The 15786-nt window shown below is 43.5% G+C and overlaps 1 protein-coding gene across 1 annotated transcript in view; it reads right to left on the reverse strand.

Moving 5' to 3' along the window:
* The window catches only part of LOC136826383 (cell division cycle protein 23 homolog), a 220187-nt gene that overhangs the window by 156225 nt on the left and 48176 nt on the right, over positions 1-15786 (reverse strand). The window contains exon 4 of the mRNA XM_067083643.1: positions 10618-10867. Coding sequence (XP_066939744.1) covers positions 10618-10867 — 250 coding nt within the window. The remainder of the gene's footprint in view (positions 1-10617; positions 10868-15786) is intronic.

Genomic DNA, 15786 nt, shown 5'->3' on the forward strand with positions numbered 1-15786 from the left:
TGATCCCCTTCACCTGTTCTTCCATCTTCTATGCCAAGGCTGGAGCAAGGTGAGAGATGGTTCCAAGAGGGCACATCTCTATCCGACGACTCTCGTAAGGGCGCATGCATCATGAGACAGGAACCCTAAACGAGAGTCACATGCCACCCAGGGAACAGTTCCCTGGGAGAGCAAGACCGAAGAAGTTTCTCATTCGTAGCTAAATCTCGACTGAGGAGAAGAAGGCTACTTCAGACAGAAGCAACCCTCAGCAGAGAAGACGAGGAAGTCCAGACTGGAAGAGTGACTCTGACCCGAGAAGAAGTTCCATCAACGACATCCACCAGCGAAGACAGCTCCATTCCCTTGGAGTGTTGCAGAGGACTTCAAGAGATATCCAGCTGTATCCGCTGCCGCTCAGTGAGAAAGCATATGCTTGCAAGGGAAGCTGGAAGGTCTCCCAGTCCCAAACACACCAGGATGTACTGCCTGAAGAACCGCTTCTTGTGTAACTGCTACAGGAGGTTGGGTCAAGCAGAACTCTTCTCGATGCCTAGGCATCAGGTCGGGCGAGAGGCGAAGCCTTCCAGGATTTGTCTGTAACTCGGGGTGAGCAATGCTTGAGAACCTCTAGAGAAACGGACAATCACAGAAGGAAAAACGTAGATATCAAGTTTCCCAGAAAGACAGCATGCCTCACCGTAGCGGCCCCTGGGTCAGGTAGGAAGGAGCAAGAAAAACTTCCGACTTGTTGTGCAGGGAGGCAACAGGAAGACGGTAGGGATTTCTCAGTTGAGCAGTCTCTTCGTGAATCTTTGAGTGAGCAGCACATTCCATCCCGATCACTCAAGCTCGAGGCCAAGCTCGCCTACCAATACATCCCCACCGGGGATGCATTTGGCTAATTGAGATGTTGAGTGCGCTATAGAACACTCCAGTACCTGCAAATGTCGACAGATGAGACAGGAGGAAAAAACGATTCCCTTTTGTTTGTCGACAAATGCCACTACTGTGGTTTGTTGTTCAACGAAACCACTGAGTATTGCAAAACTCATCCTGAATTCTCGGAAGGCCAAAAAGCTGCCTTGAGCCCAGGATGGTGATGAGAAGGTACTAATCGTCTCGGTCCCACACCTTCAAAATAAAGTCTTATAGGTGTGCGCCTATTCCTCATGATGTGAGGGGAATATGCAAGCATATTCAAAGGTTCCTTCAATCAAACATTAGCCTAACTCTTTCCTCATACTTTTAAGAGGAAAGATGCATATTCAAAGGTTCCTTCAAACAAACATTAGCCTAACTCTTTCCTCGTACTTTTAAGAGGAAAGATGGATGGAGGAATGGAAGCAGACCTCCATTCTCCACCATGGGGAAGCTTCTGCAAGATGACAGGATACGGAGACAATTAGCTCTAGCCGGGCTGGCATTTCCTGAATCGGGAGCACAGGAGAGGAAGCGGGATGGAAGTTTGATGAAAAGAATTGCCGAGACCTAAGGGAAATAGATACTTCTCCTGAGGGAATCCATTCCCAGGTCTCGGCAGTGTTGCTGCCAGCTCCATAGACTGGATAAGTATCATTTCATTCAGGAATCTGCAGTAGGCGAACTTCTTCCCTGTCGACACTTCTTTCTCTCTTCCCTTCTTCCCTCCTCCCTTATGGGAAAGAGGGTGGAAAGAGACACAGTTATGCACACTTTCGTAGGAGGGAAGAAGAGGGCTATGTGTTCTGCAATCTTCTACTGAAGTCTGGGACTTCTTAGGAGTTGAGGGGGGCTGGCTTGAACTCAAGGTTGAGCTGAGATGACTAAGACCCCAAGGTCCTGGCCATTGTCCAAAAGACAAGTTAGTGCCCTGGTACAAACCTTGATTACCGAGTTATCTGGCAAATCTCTGCAAGAGAAAGGTAGAACCAAGTAAAGGCTCATTCCCAAGGGTCAAGCCAACTCAGGACTTACGAAACCAGAGATCCGATTTGGGACAAAGTCCTTCTTCTTAGCACCAGAATTGACCACTGATTCTTCTTAGCACCAGAATTGCCCACTGAACTGCAGTCGGCCTTACCCTCCGAGGTAAGAAGAATTCATATTCTGTCAGGGCAGGGGAGAAGCTTGGTGTCTCGACCTGAGTGAACTCCTCCAAAGAAAAGAATTCATCTGGTCAAGAATGCTCTTGGAAGCAAGGACCACGGTGGCCCCCGACACTCGGCCCCTCTGGTACTGCAACGGTTGCGAGTGATGAAGATTATTGATTGGGGGAGCTGCAGTCCTGTCCCGGGGATCCTCGTGCTGACGAATCGGCTCGAAGCTCTCCGAAAAACAAGGGCGATCGCAACTTGAAGAGGAAGACCCTTGCTGCTTCCGAAGCGTGAAACTCCTGTACCTCTCCCCTTGGAGGGAGACCTTGACAGATCCCATGAAACCCTCCTCGGCTACCTGGTTGTACTACGAGACAATTGGGAGACCGACACCCAAAGCACGCCAGGAGGCTGAACTCCAAAGAGCTCTCTCTGTCCGTCTCGTGCCTCTCGGAACAACCGAGAGGAAAAGAGAACAGGTGAGGAAAAAGAGTTCCCCTACCTGTCCTGCCAGTAAGACCAGCAGGAGAGGCGGACCGTGAGCAATAATCAACTGAAGGAGATTACTGCCACATGGGTGAAGAAGAGTGCTTGTGCCATGGCAAAGCACTTTCCTGGGAAGAGCAGAAAGTTCACTCAAACAGAGCCGAGAACCCGATTTGGAAGAAACCGAGTGGGGCCGAGCCAAGCTGCACACCGAGCCGATCACGCAAACACGATCCAGACCCAATTTTAGGCAGGCGGGGCGAGCCGAGCTGAGCCAGTCTTGCAAGCGTGACCAGGGGCTGGGTGGGGCAAGCAAGCTGAGCCGAGCCAGTCATGTAAGCGCGACCAGGGACTGAGCTGAGCTGAGCCAATCACGCGAACACAGTCGGAACTGGATAGGGCAGAACTCGTCTGCCATGAACTATTGCTAGTTTCCTGAACTCTAAACTCTTTCGAGGCTGAAGCCCCTTGAGAAGAAGGTTCAAATGGGAATTGTGTCTGCTGTCCTGCATGCTCGAACCCTAAGGTTCAAGACACAAGGATGAAACCTGGCCAAGCAACTGAAGCAACCGGCGGGCAGTATGGAGACACCTGGCGTCTTGGCACCCAGACACCTGGGTGTTGCGGCACTTTCTCTCATCCTGTGCCTCTTGTCAGGCGAGCGCTCGTGATTCATAGAATTTGAGCGACCCATGAAACTCCCAAAATCGAAAGTGGCTGCTTTCAGTTTCCTAAGGAATCGAAAAGAGCCAGGCACAGAACCACTCTTGGACGCAGACTTCCAAGACTGGCAATGAGGGTGTGGTCTTGAGAGGCCTCACTCTCGCGGCCCCCGAAACACCAGACCCCACAGGAGAATGTGAATCAGTTCCCGCCTGAGGGCGGGAAAAACCAACAAGAGAACTTGTCTCCCGGAAGAGAGTCAGTCCCTTAGAAGTCCCACAGGACTCCCGAAGGGAATCTCTTCCTTGCTTCTTCTGGTGTTCAAACATAGGATCGAGACACCAGCCCAGCAGTGTTGGATCTTCCTTCAGGAGTTGAGCGCCCAGTAGCTTCAATGCACCAGTTAGCACCCGAACTCCCAGTTGGAGACGAGCAACCATCGGTGCCTGAACTCCCTAGTGTTTCGCCTCTGGCGCCCGGCCTTCCAGTGATTACAGAGCACCCATTGACGCCCACACGTCAATCTACACATCACACTGTCTTCAGTCGCTCCTGCAGTTGGAGTTTCATTTCTTCCGCACCTTGGACAGTTACCTGCACCTGCACAGGCACCTCTTAGTATTCAGGCTCTCTCTCAACCAGTATTCCCCTTCCTATTCAGAGTAAACTTGACAGCATTTTAAGTCTGCTCAAGAAGGCTCCACTGGCTTCCCAAGCTCCTGCGGATTTATCGTTGTCTCCTGTTTCTTCTGAGGAAGAAGTTGTAGCAGAACACAACGTACCTTCGACAGCGTATTCCTCCTTGCTGAGATTCCTTCTAGCCACTTTTCCGAGCTTCTTTCCACCAGCAACTCCCTCCTCTCTTGCATTAGCAATTTTTTATGGATCTGTCAAGTTACTGAAGTTGGTCCTCTCTTCAGCAAAGAAGGCGCTGAGTGAAGTAGAGTAGTGGCTTGTGGAAAAGAGAGACCAAGGTAAAGCTACCTTTAGTTTTCCGCCTTCCAGACTTTCGAGAATGGGTTACCGATTCTATGCTACCGGGGAAGCTCCTTCCCTGGGAGTCCCTGCCTCCTCCCAGGGGGACTTCTCCAGACTCATAGACTCAGCCAGGAGATCTGCTGTCACTTTGGTGAAGGTAATGTTTTCCACCTCGGAACTAGCATACCTTTTGAAAAATATCTTTAAAGTATTTAAAGTTATGAGCTTCCTAGACTGGGCTGTAGGCACTCTAGCACACAAAATCAGAGACTCTGTGGTTTTGCCTGAAGATTCCTTGTCCAATTGGCTAGGAGTTCTTTCCTGTATTGACAGGGGAATACAAGACAGCTGTCCGGGGTTAGCTGGTCTTTACACCATGGGTGTACTCAAGAAAAGGGAACTGGTGTTCCTTTACACCTAAGGGAGTTACTTCCTCTCAGAGGTCAGCGCTCCTTTTCTCACCCTTAGATCAGATGATCTTTTTCCCCAGGCTACTGTGCTAGATATAGCTTTTGACATACAGAAAAAGTAGCACACAGGACCTCCTCTCTCAATCCTCAAGATGCCCTAAGGAGTCTCCTGCTCTTACTCCCAGAATTTCGACGCCTCTGCAGACACATCCCTTTCAGCGTGTCCAATCCAGACCTTACTCTAGACCAAGATCAAGCGCCCATTTTCCACAGCACTCCAAGAAATCTTCCTCTAAATCTTCCTCCAAGAAGTGAGTCCTCCACAGGTAGGAGCAAGACTCCTCTTCTTTTGGGAGCAGAAGGGAGCAGAACCCTGGATAGTATCTGTCTTGAAGGAGGGCTATACTATCCCTTTTTGAACAAACCTTTAGTTCACACGCCTGTTGCATTGACAGCTTACTTGCCAGGCTCAAAGAGGTTTGCAGCCCTCTCACAAGAAGTTGAGTCTCTTGTTTTGAAAGAGGCTATAGAAGTAGTAGAGGACATTTATTATCCGGTATTCTACAAGTCTATTCGTAGTACCCGAATCATCATGAGGCTGGAGACCTGTATTGGATATAAGCGCCCTTAATGTCTTTGTACAAAAGGCAGCCTTCAAGATGGAAACAAACCAGACAGTTCTAGCTTGTACAAAAGGCAGCCTTCAAGATAGAAACAAACCAGACTGTTCTAGCATCCATTTGCCAGGGAGAATGGATGGCATCCATAGACATGCAGGACGCGTACTTTCAAATACCGATTCACCTTGCTTCAGGAAAGTACCTCTGGTTTGTTTTAAGGGCAAAGTGTTCCAGTTTCAGGCCCTATGTATTGGGCTATTGACGGCCCCTCAAGTTTTTACCAGAATACTGGCTCCCATTGCAAAGTGGCTTCATCTGATGGGGACCAAAATATCCCTCAGTCTCGATGACTGGTTGCTATGATCCCACTCAAGAGAACAATGTGCGGAGGACCTTTGAAAAACTCTTCTCCTGGCCCAGGACTTGGGCCTTCTCATCAATCTGGACAAAGCTCAACTGACTCCTTCTCAGGAGATTCATTATTTGGGAATGAAGATAAACTCTCAGGATTTTCAGACTTTCCCAGTCCTGAAAAGAGTAGAGATGTGCCTGGAGTCAGCAGGTGAAATCTTGGAGCTGGACTTTTGCCCTGCCAACAGGTGGATGAGCCTTCTGGGCACCTTATCATCCATTGAGCAGTTCGTCTCTCTGGGGATGCTCCATTTGAGACCTCTTGAGTATTACCTAAGTGCCAGCTGGAACAAAAAGAAGTTCCCGGATAAGTTTGTATTCCCAGTAACAGTGGAAGTAAAAGAGGATCTACATTTGTGGAATTGCAAAAGAAAGTTAACAGAAGGGAAGTCACTTCTCCCTCTGAACCCCAACCTAGAGTTCTTTTCAGATGCATCAGATCTAGGTTGGGGAAGTCTTTTAGGGAACAAAGAAGTATCAGGAGCTTGGTCCCAAGAACATAGATCCAGAGCTCTTGGCACTTTAACATGAAAGAACTAAAGGCAATTCATCTGGGCCTTCAATTCTTTGCCTTGGAAGTGTACAAGATAGTGGCAGTGCATTCGGACAGCACGACTGCTGTGTCATACATCAGGAAACAGGGGAACCCACTCTTTCTCTCTGTACGAAGCAGTAAGGGATCTCCTTCTCCAGGTGGACCAAAACAACACTCGAGTGGTGACCCGCTTCATCCAAGGGATGTTCGGTGTTCTAGCAGATGAATTAAGCCGCCAGAAACAAGTCCTTCCACGGAGCAGACATGAGACCCATTGGTTTGCCTGGACCTGTTGAAGCTATTGGGGGAAACCAATGCTGGACCTTTTTGCGTCCTCCAGGAACCATCGGCTTCCTCCATTCTGTTCACCAGCCCGGACCCTCTAGCATGGGCGACCAATGTAATGTTGCAGGGCTGGTCGAAGAAAGACCTGTATGCCTTTCCCCCTGTTCAGTATAGTTAGGCAAGTATTGAACAAATTCCAGTCCCACCAAAATCTATCCATGATATTGATAGCTCCCTTTTGGCTGTCAAAAGAGTGGTTTCCAGATCTGCTAAAACTTCTTGCAGATTTTTGGAGGCTACTGCCTCAAAAGCAGCAGCTACTCAGACAACCACACTTCCAACAGTTTCATCAAAACCTGTCTACTCTGGCCCTAACAGGATACAAACTGTTAAGCGATTGCTCCGAAAGAAGGGCTTTTCAAAAACAGCTTCAAGCTTGGTTGCCAAGTGCAGAAGGCAATCCTCAGAAAAGGCCTACCAAGCAAAGTGGTCCATCTTCAGGTTATGGTGTAAACGACACAATGTTTCCTGTAATACCTCTACAATATAACAGAAATAGCGGATTTTCTGCTATACCTATGCTCTTCTAGAGGTCTCTCCACTTCCACAATTAAAGGCTACAGAGCCATGCTTAGCTTTCTCTTCCGCCACAGAGGAATGGATTTATCACCCAACCAAGATTTGTCGGACTTTATAAAATCCTTAGAATCAGTTAAGCAAAAGGAAAACCCATTAGTATCCTGGAACTTAGACATTGTACTTAGATGACTTTCCAGTCCACAATTTGAACCCATGCAATCACTCTCCTCAAGAGACCTCTCCAGGAAGACCCTTTTTCCTGGTTGCATTGGCAATCACAAAAAGGTCCAGTGAGATTCATGCTTTGGTCAAGGAAACCATTTTGTTCTTTTTCCCTAAGATTCTTGGCTAAGAACGAAACACCATTGAAACCATGGTCTCATTCTTTTACTATTAAAAGTTTGACTGAAGTGGTGGGTCCACCTGAAGAAGAGAGAACTCTCTGTTCAGTGAGGGCCCTTAAATATTACGTCCACAGAACGAAGTCTATTCGTGGGACGTCGAGCTGTCTTTGGTGTTCTGTGAAAAATTCCTCACAGCCTTTGTCTGAGAATGCCCTGGCATTCTTTTTCAGAGACCTCATTTCCAAAGCACATTCCATGGTTGGTGAAGACTTTTTTCCGTCATGTAAGGTGAAAGCCCATGAGACAAGAGCTGTTGCCACTTCCTTAGCATTTAAGTGAAACTTGTCCCTAGCTGCTATCTTGCAATCGACCTTTAGGAAATGCAAGTCGGTTTTTGCTTCTCATTATTAATGTGATATTGAAACAGTATATGATCAGTGCAGTACCTTGGGTCCTTTTTACACGGTTGGCGTTGTGTTGGGGGAGGAAACGAAGGAAGCAATGTCCTTCCATTTATCTCTTTGCCTTGCATAGGGTGTTGAGTCCTAGGGGAGCCTGGGAGACTGTGTACTTGGAGTATCCTCCAGTCTTCTTTTTAACAGTTGGGTATTGGTGTTTTTAATATTAATTTGGTGGTTTTTGGTGACTGTATTTTTTGTTCTGGTTACAGGCAGTCCCCGGTTATTGGCAGGCTCGGTTATCAGCGACCAGTTTTACGGCGCCTGTCTAGCAACGAAAATCCTCAATTTTCAGTGCTGAAAATCACCAATTTCCGCTTGTTGGCGCCAGTACACGCCTAACAGAGGCACCGATAACCAAAAATTGGCAATTTTTGGTTATCGTCACACTGTCAGAACGAAACCCTGCCGATAACTGGGGACTGCCTGTATTTTGTATGGTAATGTGCCCTGGGCAGGGGCATCTTGCATTCTTATCGCTGCAAAGCACCCACCGTAGTAGTAGGCTTTCCAGGCTATACCTACCGCCTCACCTCTACATGATAAGATGAGCGCCAACCAGAGACAATATATACCTGCACCAGCTCTCTTATCAGGTAAGGAACAACAAACATTGATTCAATGTTAGCAGTCTTTTATTCTGAAATTCATTACCATTGATAATGTTTTGGGGTAGATATGTCCAAGCCTTCCCACCTCCTATCAATGTGGGAATCTAATTACAGTACTGGGTAAGTTACTTATATAAAAATGGCATTTTTATAATAAAATAAAGTTATATATACTTACCCAGTAATTACATGATGAGAGGCCACCCTCTCATCATAAACAAATTGAAGCTCTTTGCTAAGTTGTTCCTCTCTTTCCCCTGAGAGTGGGCAGGGCATGTCACCTTCCCCAAAACAAACTAGCCCAACCCGTGAATTTCAAAATTTTAAGGCGCAGAACAAGTAAAACTAATAGCTATGAAATTGCTGGGTAAGTATATATAAAACTTTATGTTATTATAAAAATGTCATTTTTGTTGTAAATTTTCATGTACATTTTAAAATTTTTCCATTTTATACATTTATACTGCTTGTTCAGTGTGTATTTTAGTATTCATAATAGCCTGTTCTTGTTTTTGCTTTCATTCTAAACTTCTGTTACTTCAGTGACAAATGATCAGCACAAAGGAGGTTACTTGAAGGAACTTCATGCAGAACTCTCAAAACTTTACACTCTTCATACATCAGGGCCCTCGTCCAGGTAAGCACCTATTAGTTTTGTCCACCCTCAGCACCCTATTGCAAAATGAAAATGAGTAAACTCTTCATTTAGGTGCTCTCATTGTGGAAGGAAGTACTACACTATGTAGTTCAGGCTTTAACTAACACCTTTCAAGGTTGTCTATATTTAATTCAGTATTTTTTAAATGAACCGTACTTCCCCATTATATAGCTTTTACTTCTGCACCAGCAGTAGTAAAAGGTATATAATGGTGAGGTAAGTATTTAAAAAATAAATCCTAAGAGTTATGTTTTATATTTTAAGTATTTTGAAAACAGAAATGTGTCCATACAAGGAAAATATATTACCAATGTTTGACACTTGCGTGAAAAGATTTGCCAAGTACTGTAAATGCCAGGCTTCCTGAGCCACTTTCTCAGGTAAATGCTGCACTCCTTACCATTAAGATGACCCCTTCATTTTAGGTGATCAGTTTGTGCTTCATTCTCCTTTTTGTTAACTGAGCAAGGTGTGGTTAGCTGAAATATTGTATATATTTCACATTCCTCCTCACAGATCTTATCATTGATAAAGTTCTTTTAGTGATTTAAATTTGGCAATAAAACCTGGTGCATAAGGTGATATGTTCCAGCAGAAATACAAACCATTGCCGTTAATATAGGAGTAACAAGGTTGTTAACTGGTGGTTATGGGAGGTAAGTTAATGGAATACCCATCACTCACCCACTTCCAGCACACGCTTATTCTATGGCCATTGTGAAGAGTGATGTCTCACTGTGCTCTCTTGCTTCCCTGCTTGTTGTTGAATGTTTGAATACAGTACAGGCAATCCCCGGTTATCGGCAGGAGTTCCGTTCTGAGGGTGTGATGATAACTGAAAATTGGCGAAATTTGGCACTTTTTTGGCGATTTTCTGGGCTTACCGGCACCAGAAGCACCAATTTTCGGTTATCGGTGCCAATACCCAATTATCAGCGCCGATGACCGGACATCGTTGCTAGACAAGCGCCTTGAAACCAGATCGCTGTTAACCGTGGACTGCCTGTGTATGTATTGTCTTTGCTTTTTTTGTTTTGTCTTTGTTTCCAGTATGGTGGATAAGACAAACAAACACCACTGGTAGGGGCATGGCAGTCTTTGTGGGTGCTTCATATCCCCTTAACCATTGACACTCATGGGTAATGTTCCTTCTACAGAGGAAAGTTATGCACTCATTTTTTACCCCCTGTAAGGAGTACTCTGGCTTGTCTTCTCAGTAAAATTAGATTCACAGGAAGAAGAGGAAGGACAAGAGGCATTTGCTGGTCTCTTTTGTGCTTTGGGGGAATACATCCCTTGTGATCGTGCCAGATCCCTCTGGTTACATGCTCTCTCTCTTCTCTGTTCTATCCTACAGTGTCTGTGGGTACTTTCCCCTCTCGGGGGGTTGTGCTTAAGGGGTGAAGGATTCCTACCAATCACTTGCCATCCTCACTTAACTTAATGACTGATGTTCCAGATACCAGGAAGACTCATAGGAGTGCATGTGGAAGATCTGGCCACTGCTGCTCCATTACTTTGGTACCTGCTTAGAAGGGAGATCCTCTTGTGGCAGTGGTCCTCCCAGCAGCAGACTTCCAGTTGCTGCTTTGTCTACAATGTCACCTCTTCCATCTTTGGCCACACCTCTGGCTTCCAAGGCCAGCATGACTTGGAAGAAAGACCAGCTTGACTGGGAAGAAAGGAAGAAATATTCATGACATTCTTCCCCATCATCTTTTTCTTCCTTGTTGAGCTCATCTTCTTCCTCTTTCCTGCCCTCAATTTCTCCCCCTCTCATAGAAAGAAGAAGAAGGGGAAGTCTTAAGATTTCTCATAAGAAGCCCCATGAGGCTTCACATGAATGTGCTCTTTTGCAGGGGAAATGGAGGCTTGTGGTCACCTATGGGGTGATCATCTAGCTTCAGGCAGGGCAGGCCCAGGACACCCCACATCAGCCCACTTAGACATGAGGACTGCTACTGATTCTTCTATTCATCTTCCCTCCAGAACATAAGTGGCTGAGTCAGTGCACCCCCTTCACTATTTACGTGCTGAGTCTTGAGATCATGCACGTGTGGGGGGTCTCTAGAGAGACACACTGGGAGGAGCATGCACAGCCTGCTTGCTCTGCATGCACAAGACCTACTGATGATGTGTGCACAAGTAATGGGGTAGGATCTTATCCCTTGTACCTCTTTGGGGGGTTTATCAGGTTGAGCCAGCACCACCACCTTGCTTATACACAGGTTCTTCAGACCATGGGCATTCCAAGCACTCTTGCTCTCAAGACAGGTCCCCTCTTGGACCTTCCCACCTGCCATGTGCATGGTTTGCCACATGCTTGGGAGGTGAGTGTGTCCATTCCCCTTCTCCTTCCACTAGCTCAACTGCTACCAGGCATAGGGAAGATGCTAGGCCAGTGGATTCCCGATCCAAATGGCATTTGGATGGAGATTCTGCTGGGTTTTGTGGTGTATTTCTTGATGCATGGAGTATCAACCAAACACAGAGAGTACAGGAATGGGCAGTGAAGAGGAGCCATCTTGTGTCCTTGGAGATGTGATGAGACTAGATGGTCCCATTCCTCCAGAACCTCTCTAATTTGTTAGCTTAAAAAACATGGAAAGGTCTCCAAGGAAGGGCATCTCTCCGGGCTACCTTGCCGTCCAACTTGTTGGCAGACTTTGCCTTGACAGGTGCCTTGTCCCAGGATAACAGAGCAAAGTTTCTGAGTTAATGGTGTCAGGAGACAACTATTTTGGGTTACATCAGATTGAGATTCTCGTGTTGAAAGGTCAATAAGAAAATGAGTAGCAACAACGGAGATGAAATGGACAGATTGCTAGCTTTGTCATTAATGTTTTTGCATCAGGATTCCCTTTTGTGGGGGTTAGGGACCACAACCACTCGCGATAAGTTGGTACCCCCCTCTGAAAATGCTCATAACTGCCTATTTTAATAGTTCAGATACCAAATATACTGTATTTGCCGGCATATTAGACAAACTTTTTTCATTTTTAAATGTATCAAAAAACTGCCCTGCGTCCAAGCGGCCATATTACAGATAGGGAGACTGAGCGCCGTAGGCTAGGCTATAGGCCTAGCCTATGGTTAGCATACTGGGCAGGCGCAATAATTGTTGCTAATAATAAAACATTGAAAAACAAGCCTAATTATTACAGTAAATTGTGTTACTAATAATAGAATATTGAAAACAAGCTGAATTATCAGTCTGTTACCACAAACTTATGAAAAATTGCTTACAGTATGTCGGCAGTTAGCCTGTCAGCCATTTGCAATGAGTGGATGTAAACAGAATCATAGTGCAGCCCTGGTGGCCTGTCATGGTAACACATAAACATTGTTTATTTATGGTAAATTACATATAATTTCATATTTTATTCTAGTATATACTCTCACAATATTGTATTGCATGCACAGAATCATACATTTTTCCCTACAAAATCATTTTAAAATATCTTTCAATAAATATATGATGAAATATACTAAAACTGCTTTTTTCCAGAAAATATCCTTGTAAAATATGGGTGCGCCGTATGCGATGGTGTATCTTATAAGCTGGCAAATACGGTACCTTAAACTAAAACACTGATAACTGCCTATTTTAATAGTTCAAACATCAAATATACCTTAAACTAAAATGCTTATAACTGCCTATTTTATTAGTTCAAACACCAAATATACCATTAACTATCATCCTGCACCAAATATACCTTAAACTATCATCCTAAAACACTTTAATATCATTTTAATGTCATCTTGCAATATTACCATTAAAAATACATGGCTTACAACTACGTGAAAACTAACCAAGTTCCCCCAATATTCAGGCCCAGCCATTTTCTCACATATAGTATTAAAGCTGTCCTGTTTTCTGTTTCAGATAGGGGAAACATTGGGAATTCACAAGTAGAGTTAAGTAATGTACCTAAATATTTAAATATGCATTGAAAAAAAATGCCAAATTATAAATTGAATCAACAATGATAAAATATTCTCTTGTCTACTGTTGTGTGTGTTAATTATATGTAGAATCAACTAAACTTGTAATAAAAACGGTACAGTAAATCAAAGCAAAAAGAAATTGTACGTACATAAGTATGCATGCACTCATTTGTATGCGTCATGAACTTCTTAGAGTTTTAGTTTTATATTTCTGAGCTCGTCCCTGTGTCACCCTGTGAAATTCCTTAGTAGCACGAATTTCTAGGTATAAATATTGCTAAATATACCAGAGAAAAAAGCTATCAGGAATGCTGGGGTTACTACCCCCAGATCGAGCATCTATAATGAAAATAGACGTCAGTATGGGTAAGGGTGAGTGAGGTCATCACTACCACAGAACCACACTCTGAAGACATCCCAATGGCAAAACCCCCGGAAGAGCGGAGAGCCAACCCAACTCCCGCACTCATCCGCCTGCCAAACAGCAACCCCAGCGCCATCTGAACTCATTCCTTTCTAGCACGTGATCGCTGCGATCTTGAGATTTTTTGCTTGTGCTTTTCTTGGAATTTTCCGCTGATTTCATCATGGCATCGAGCAGCTTTACTGTTTCCAAGTTCAGTACCATCTTCTTTTGGGGTTTTTATGATAAGTCTGGCTGTTTAAGCCCGTATACATAAATTATACGTGGTTTTCGTTTGGGTCGCTGCAGCGTCCCTCTTGGCAGCCATACCGACCTGAGGTATACCCATTCGGCTTGTTCTGTTTGGGTTTCTCTTGGTTGTTTACACAATTTATCCTTAATTCCCCATCAGGGAGCATCCTGGCGGTGTTCTCTCGCGGTGTGTCTTTGGGTCTCCTTTAACCCTTTAACGCCGAAGCCCTATTTACAAAAACGTCTCCCGTATGCCGGCAGCATTCGGTGAGTCAGCGCCAAGCGGAAAATGTTTTTCAAAAATCACAGCACGCTTAGTTTTAAGATTAAGAGCTCATTTTTGGCTCATTTTTTTGTCATTGCCTGAAGTTTAGTATGCAACCATCAGAAATGAAAAATATCATTATCATATATAAATATTGGAATATATGACAGCGAAAAAAAAACTCATATATAATTGTATACAAATCACGCTGTAAGCAAAACGGTTAAAGCTAATGAGTTCATTTATTTTAGTTGTATTGTACACTAAATTGCGATGATTTTGGTATATAACAAATTTTAAAACGATCAAAGCAACACAGAAAAATATTATCACAAAATGATGCATGAATTCATAACGCGCCAGACGTAAAAAAAATGTTTTTTTCAAAAATTCACCATAAATCGAAATATTGTGCTAGAGACTTCCGTTTGTTGAAAAATGAAGCTAATTGATTGAATATTACTAGACTGTAAGTGTTTTAGCTTACAATTGCAGTTTTCGACCATTTCGGTCGAGTTAAAGTTGACCTAAAGTCGAATTTTTTCTATTTATCGTGATTTATATGGAAATATTTCAAAACTGGTAAAAAGCTACAACCATGAGTTATTTTTTGTTGTATTGTACATGAAATTGTGCACATTTTCATATATAAAACTTTATGTAACGACTAATATAAAATGGTGCAAATATTACGACAACGAGACAAAAGAATTTCTGAGATGTTCAGATGTTTTTTTAAAAAATTCACCATAAATCGAAATATTGTGCTAGAGACTTCCAATTTATTGCAAAATGAAGTTAAACGATTGAATATTACTAGAATGTAAGAGTTTTAGCTTACAATTGCGTTTTTACCATTTCGGTCGAGTTAAAGTTGACCGAAGGTTGAAATTTTGGCAGTTATCGTGATTTATGTGAAAACATTTCAAAACTGATAAAAGCCACAACCATGAGCTATTTTCTGTTGTATTCTACATGAAATTGCGCACATTTTCATATATAAAAAGTTTATGTAACGACAAATGTAAACGATGCAAACATTACGACAACATGACGAAAGAATTTCTGAGATGTTCGGCCGAGTTACAGCGTGCAGACATAAGGAAAAAAATTTTTTTAGAAATTCACCATAAATCGAAATATTGTGCTAGAGACTTCCAGTTTGTTGCAAAATGAAGGTACTTGATTCAATATTACGAGAATGTAAGAGTTTTAGCTTATAATTGCGTTTTTGACCATTTCAGTCGAAAGTTAAAGTTGACCAAAGCTTGAAATTTTGGCAGTTATCGTGATTTATATGAAAATATTTCAAAACTGATAAAAGCTACAACCATGAGTTATTTTCTGTTGTATTGTACATGAAATTGCACACATTTCCATATATAAAACTTTATGTAACGACTAATATAAAACAGTGCAAACATTACTTACAACGTGATTTAAAGAATTTCTGGCGCGGCGTAAGGAAAAGTTTTTTCAAAAATTCACCATAAATCGAAATATTGTGCTAGAGACTTCCAATTGGTTGCAAAATGAAGGTAAATGATTGAATATTACTAGAATGTAAGAGTTTTAGCTTACAATTGCGTTTTTTTACCATTTCGTCGAAATCAAAGTTGACCGAAGGTTGAAATTTTGGCAGTTATCGGTTTATATGAAAATATTTCCAAACTGATAAAAGCTACAACCATGGGTTGTATTTTGCTGTATTGTACATGAAATTGCGCACGCACATTTTCATATATAAAACTTTATGTAACGGCTAATCTAGAGCAGTGCAAAAATTATGACAAAATGACGACAGAATTTATGAAATTTTCGGCTGA

This window comes from Macrobrachium rosenbergii, chromosome 40 (genome assembly GCF_040412425.1).
Source record: "Macrobrachium rosenbergii isolate ZJJX-2024 chromosome 40, ASM4041242v1, whole genome shotgun sequence".
Taxonomy (NCBI): Eukaryota; Metazoa; Arthropoda; class Malacostraca; order Decapoda; family Palaemonidae; genus Macrobrachium; species Macrobrachium rosenbergii.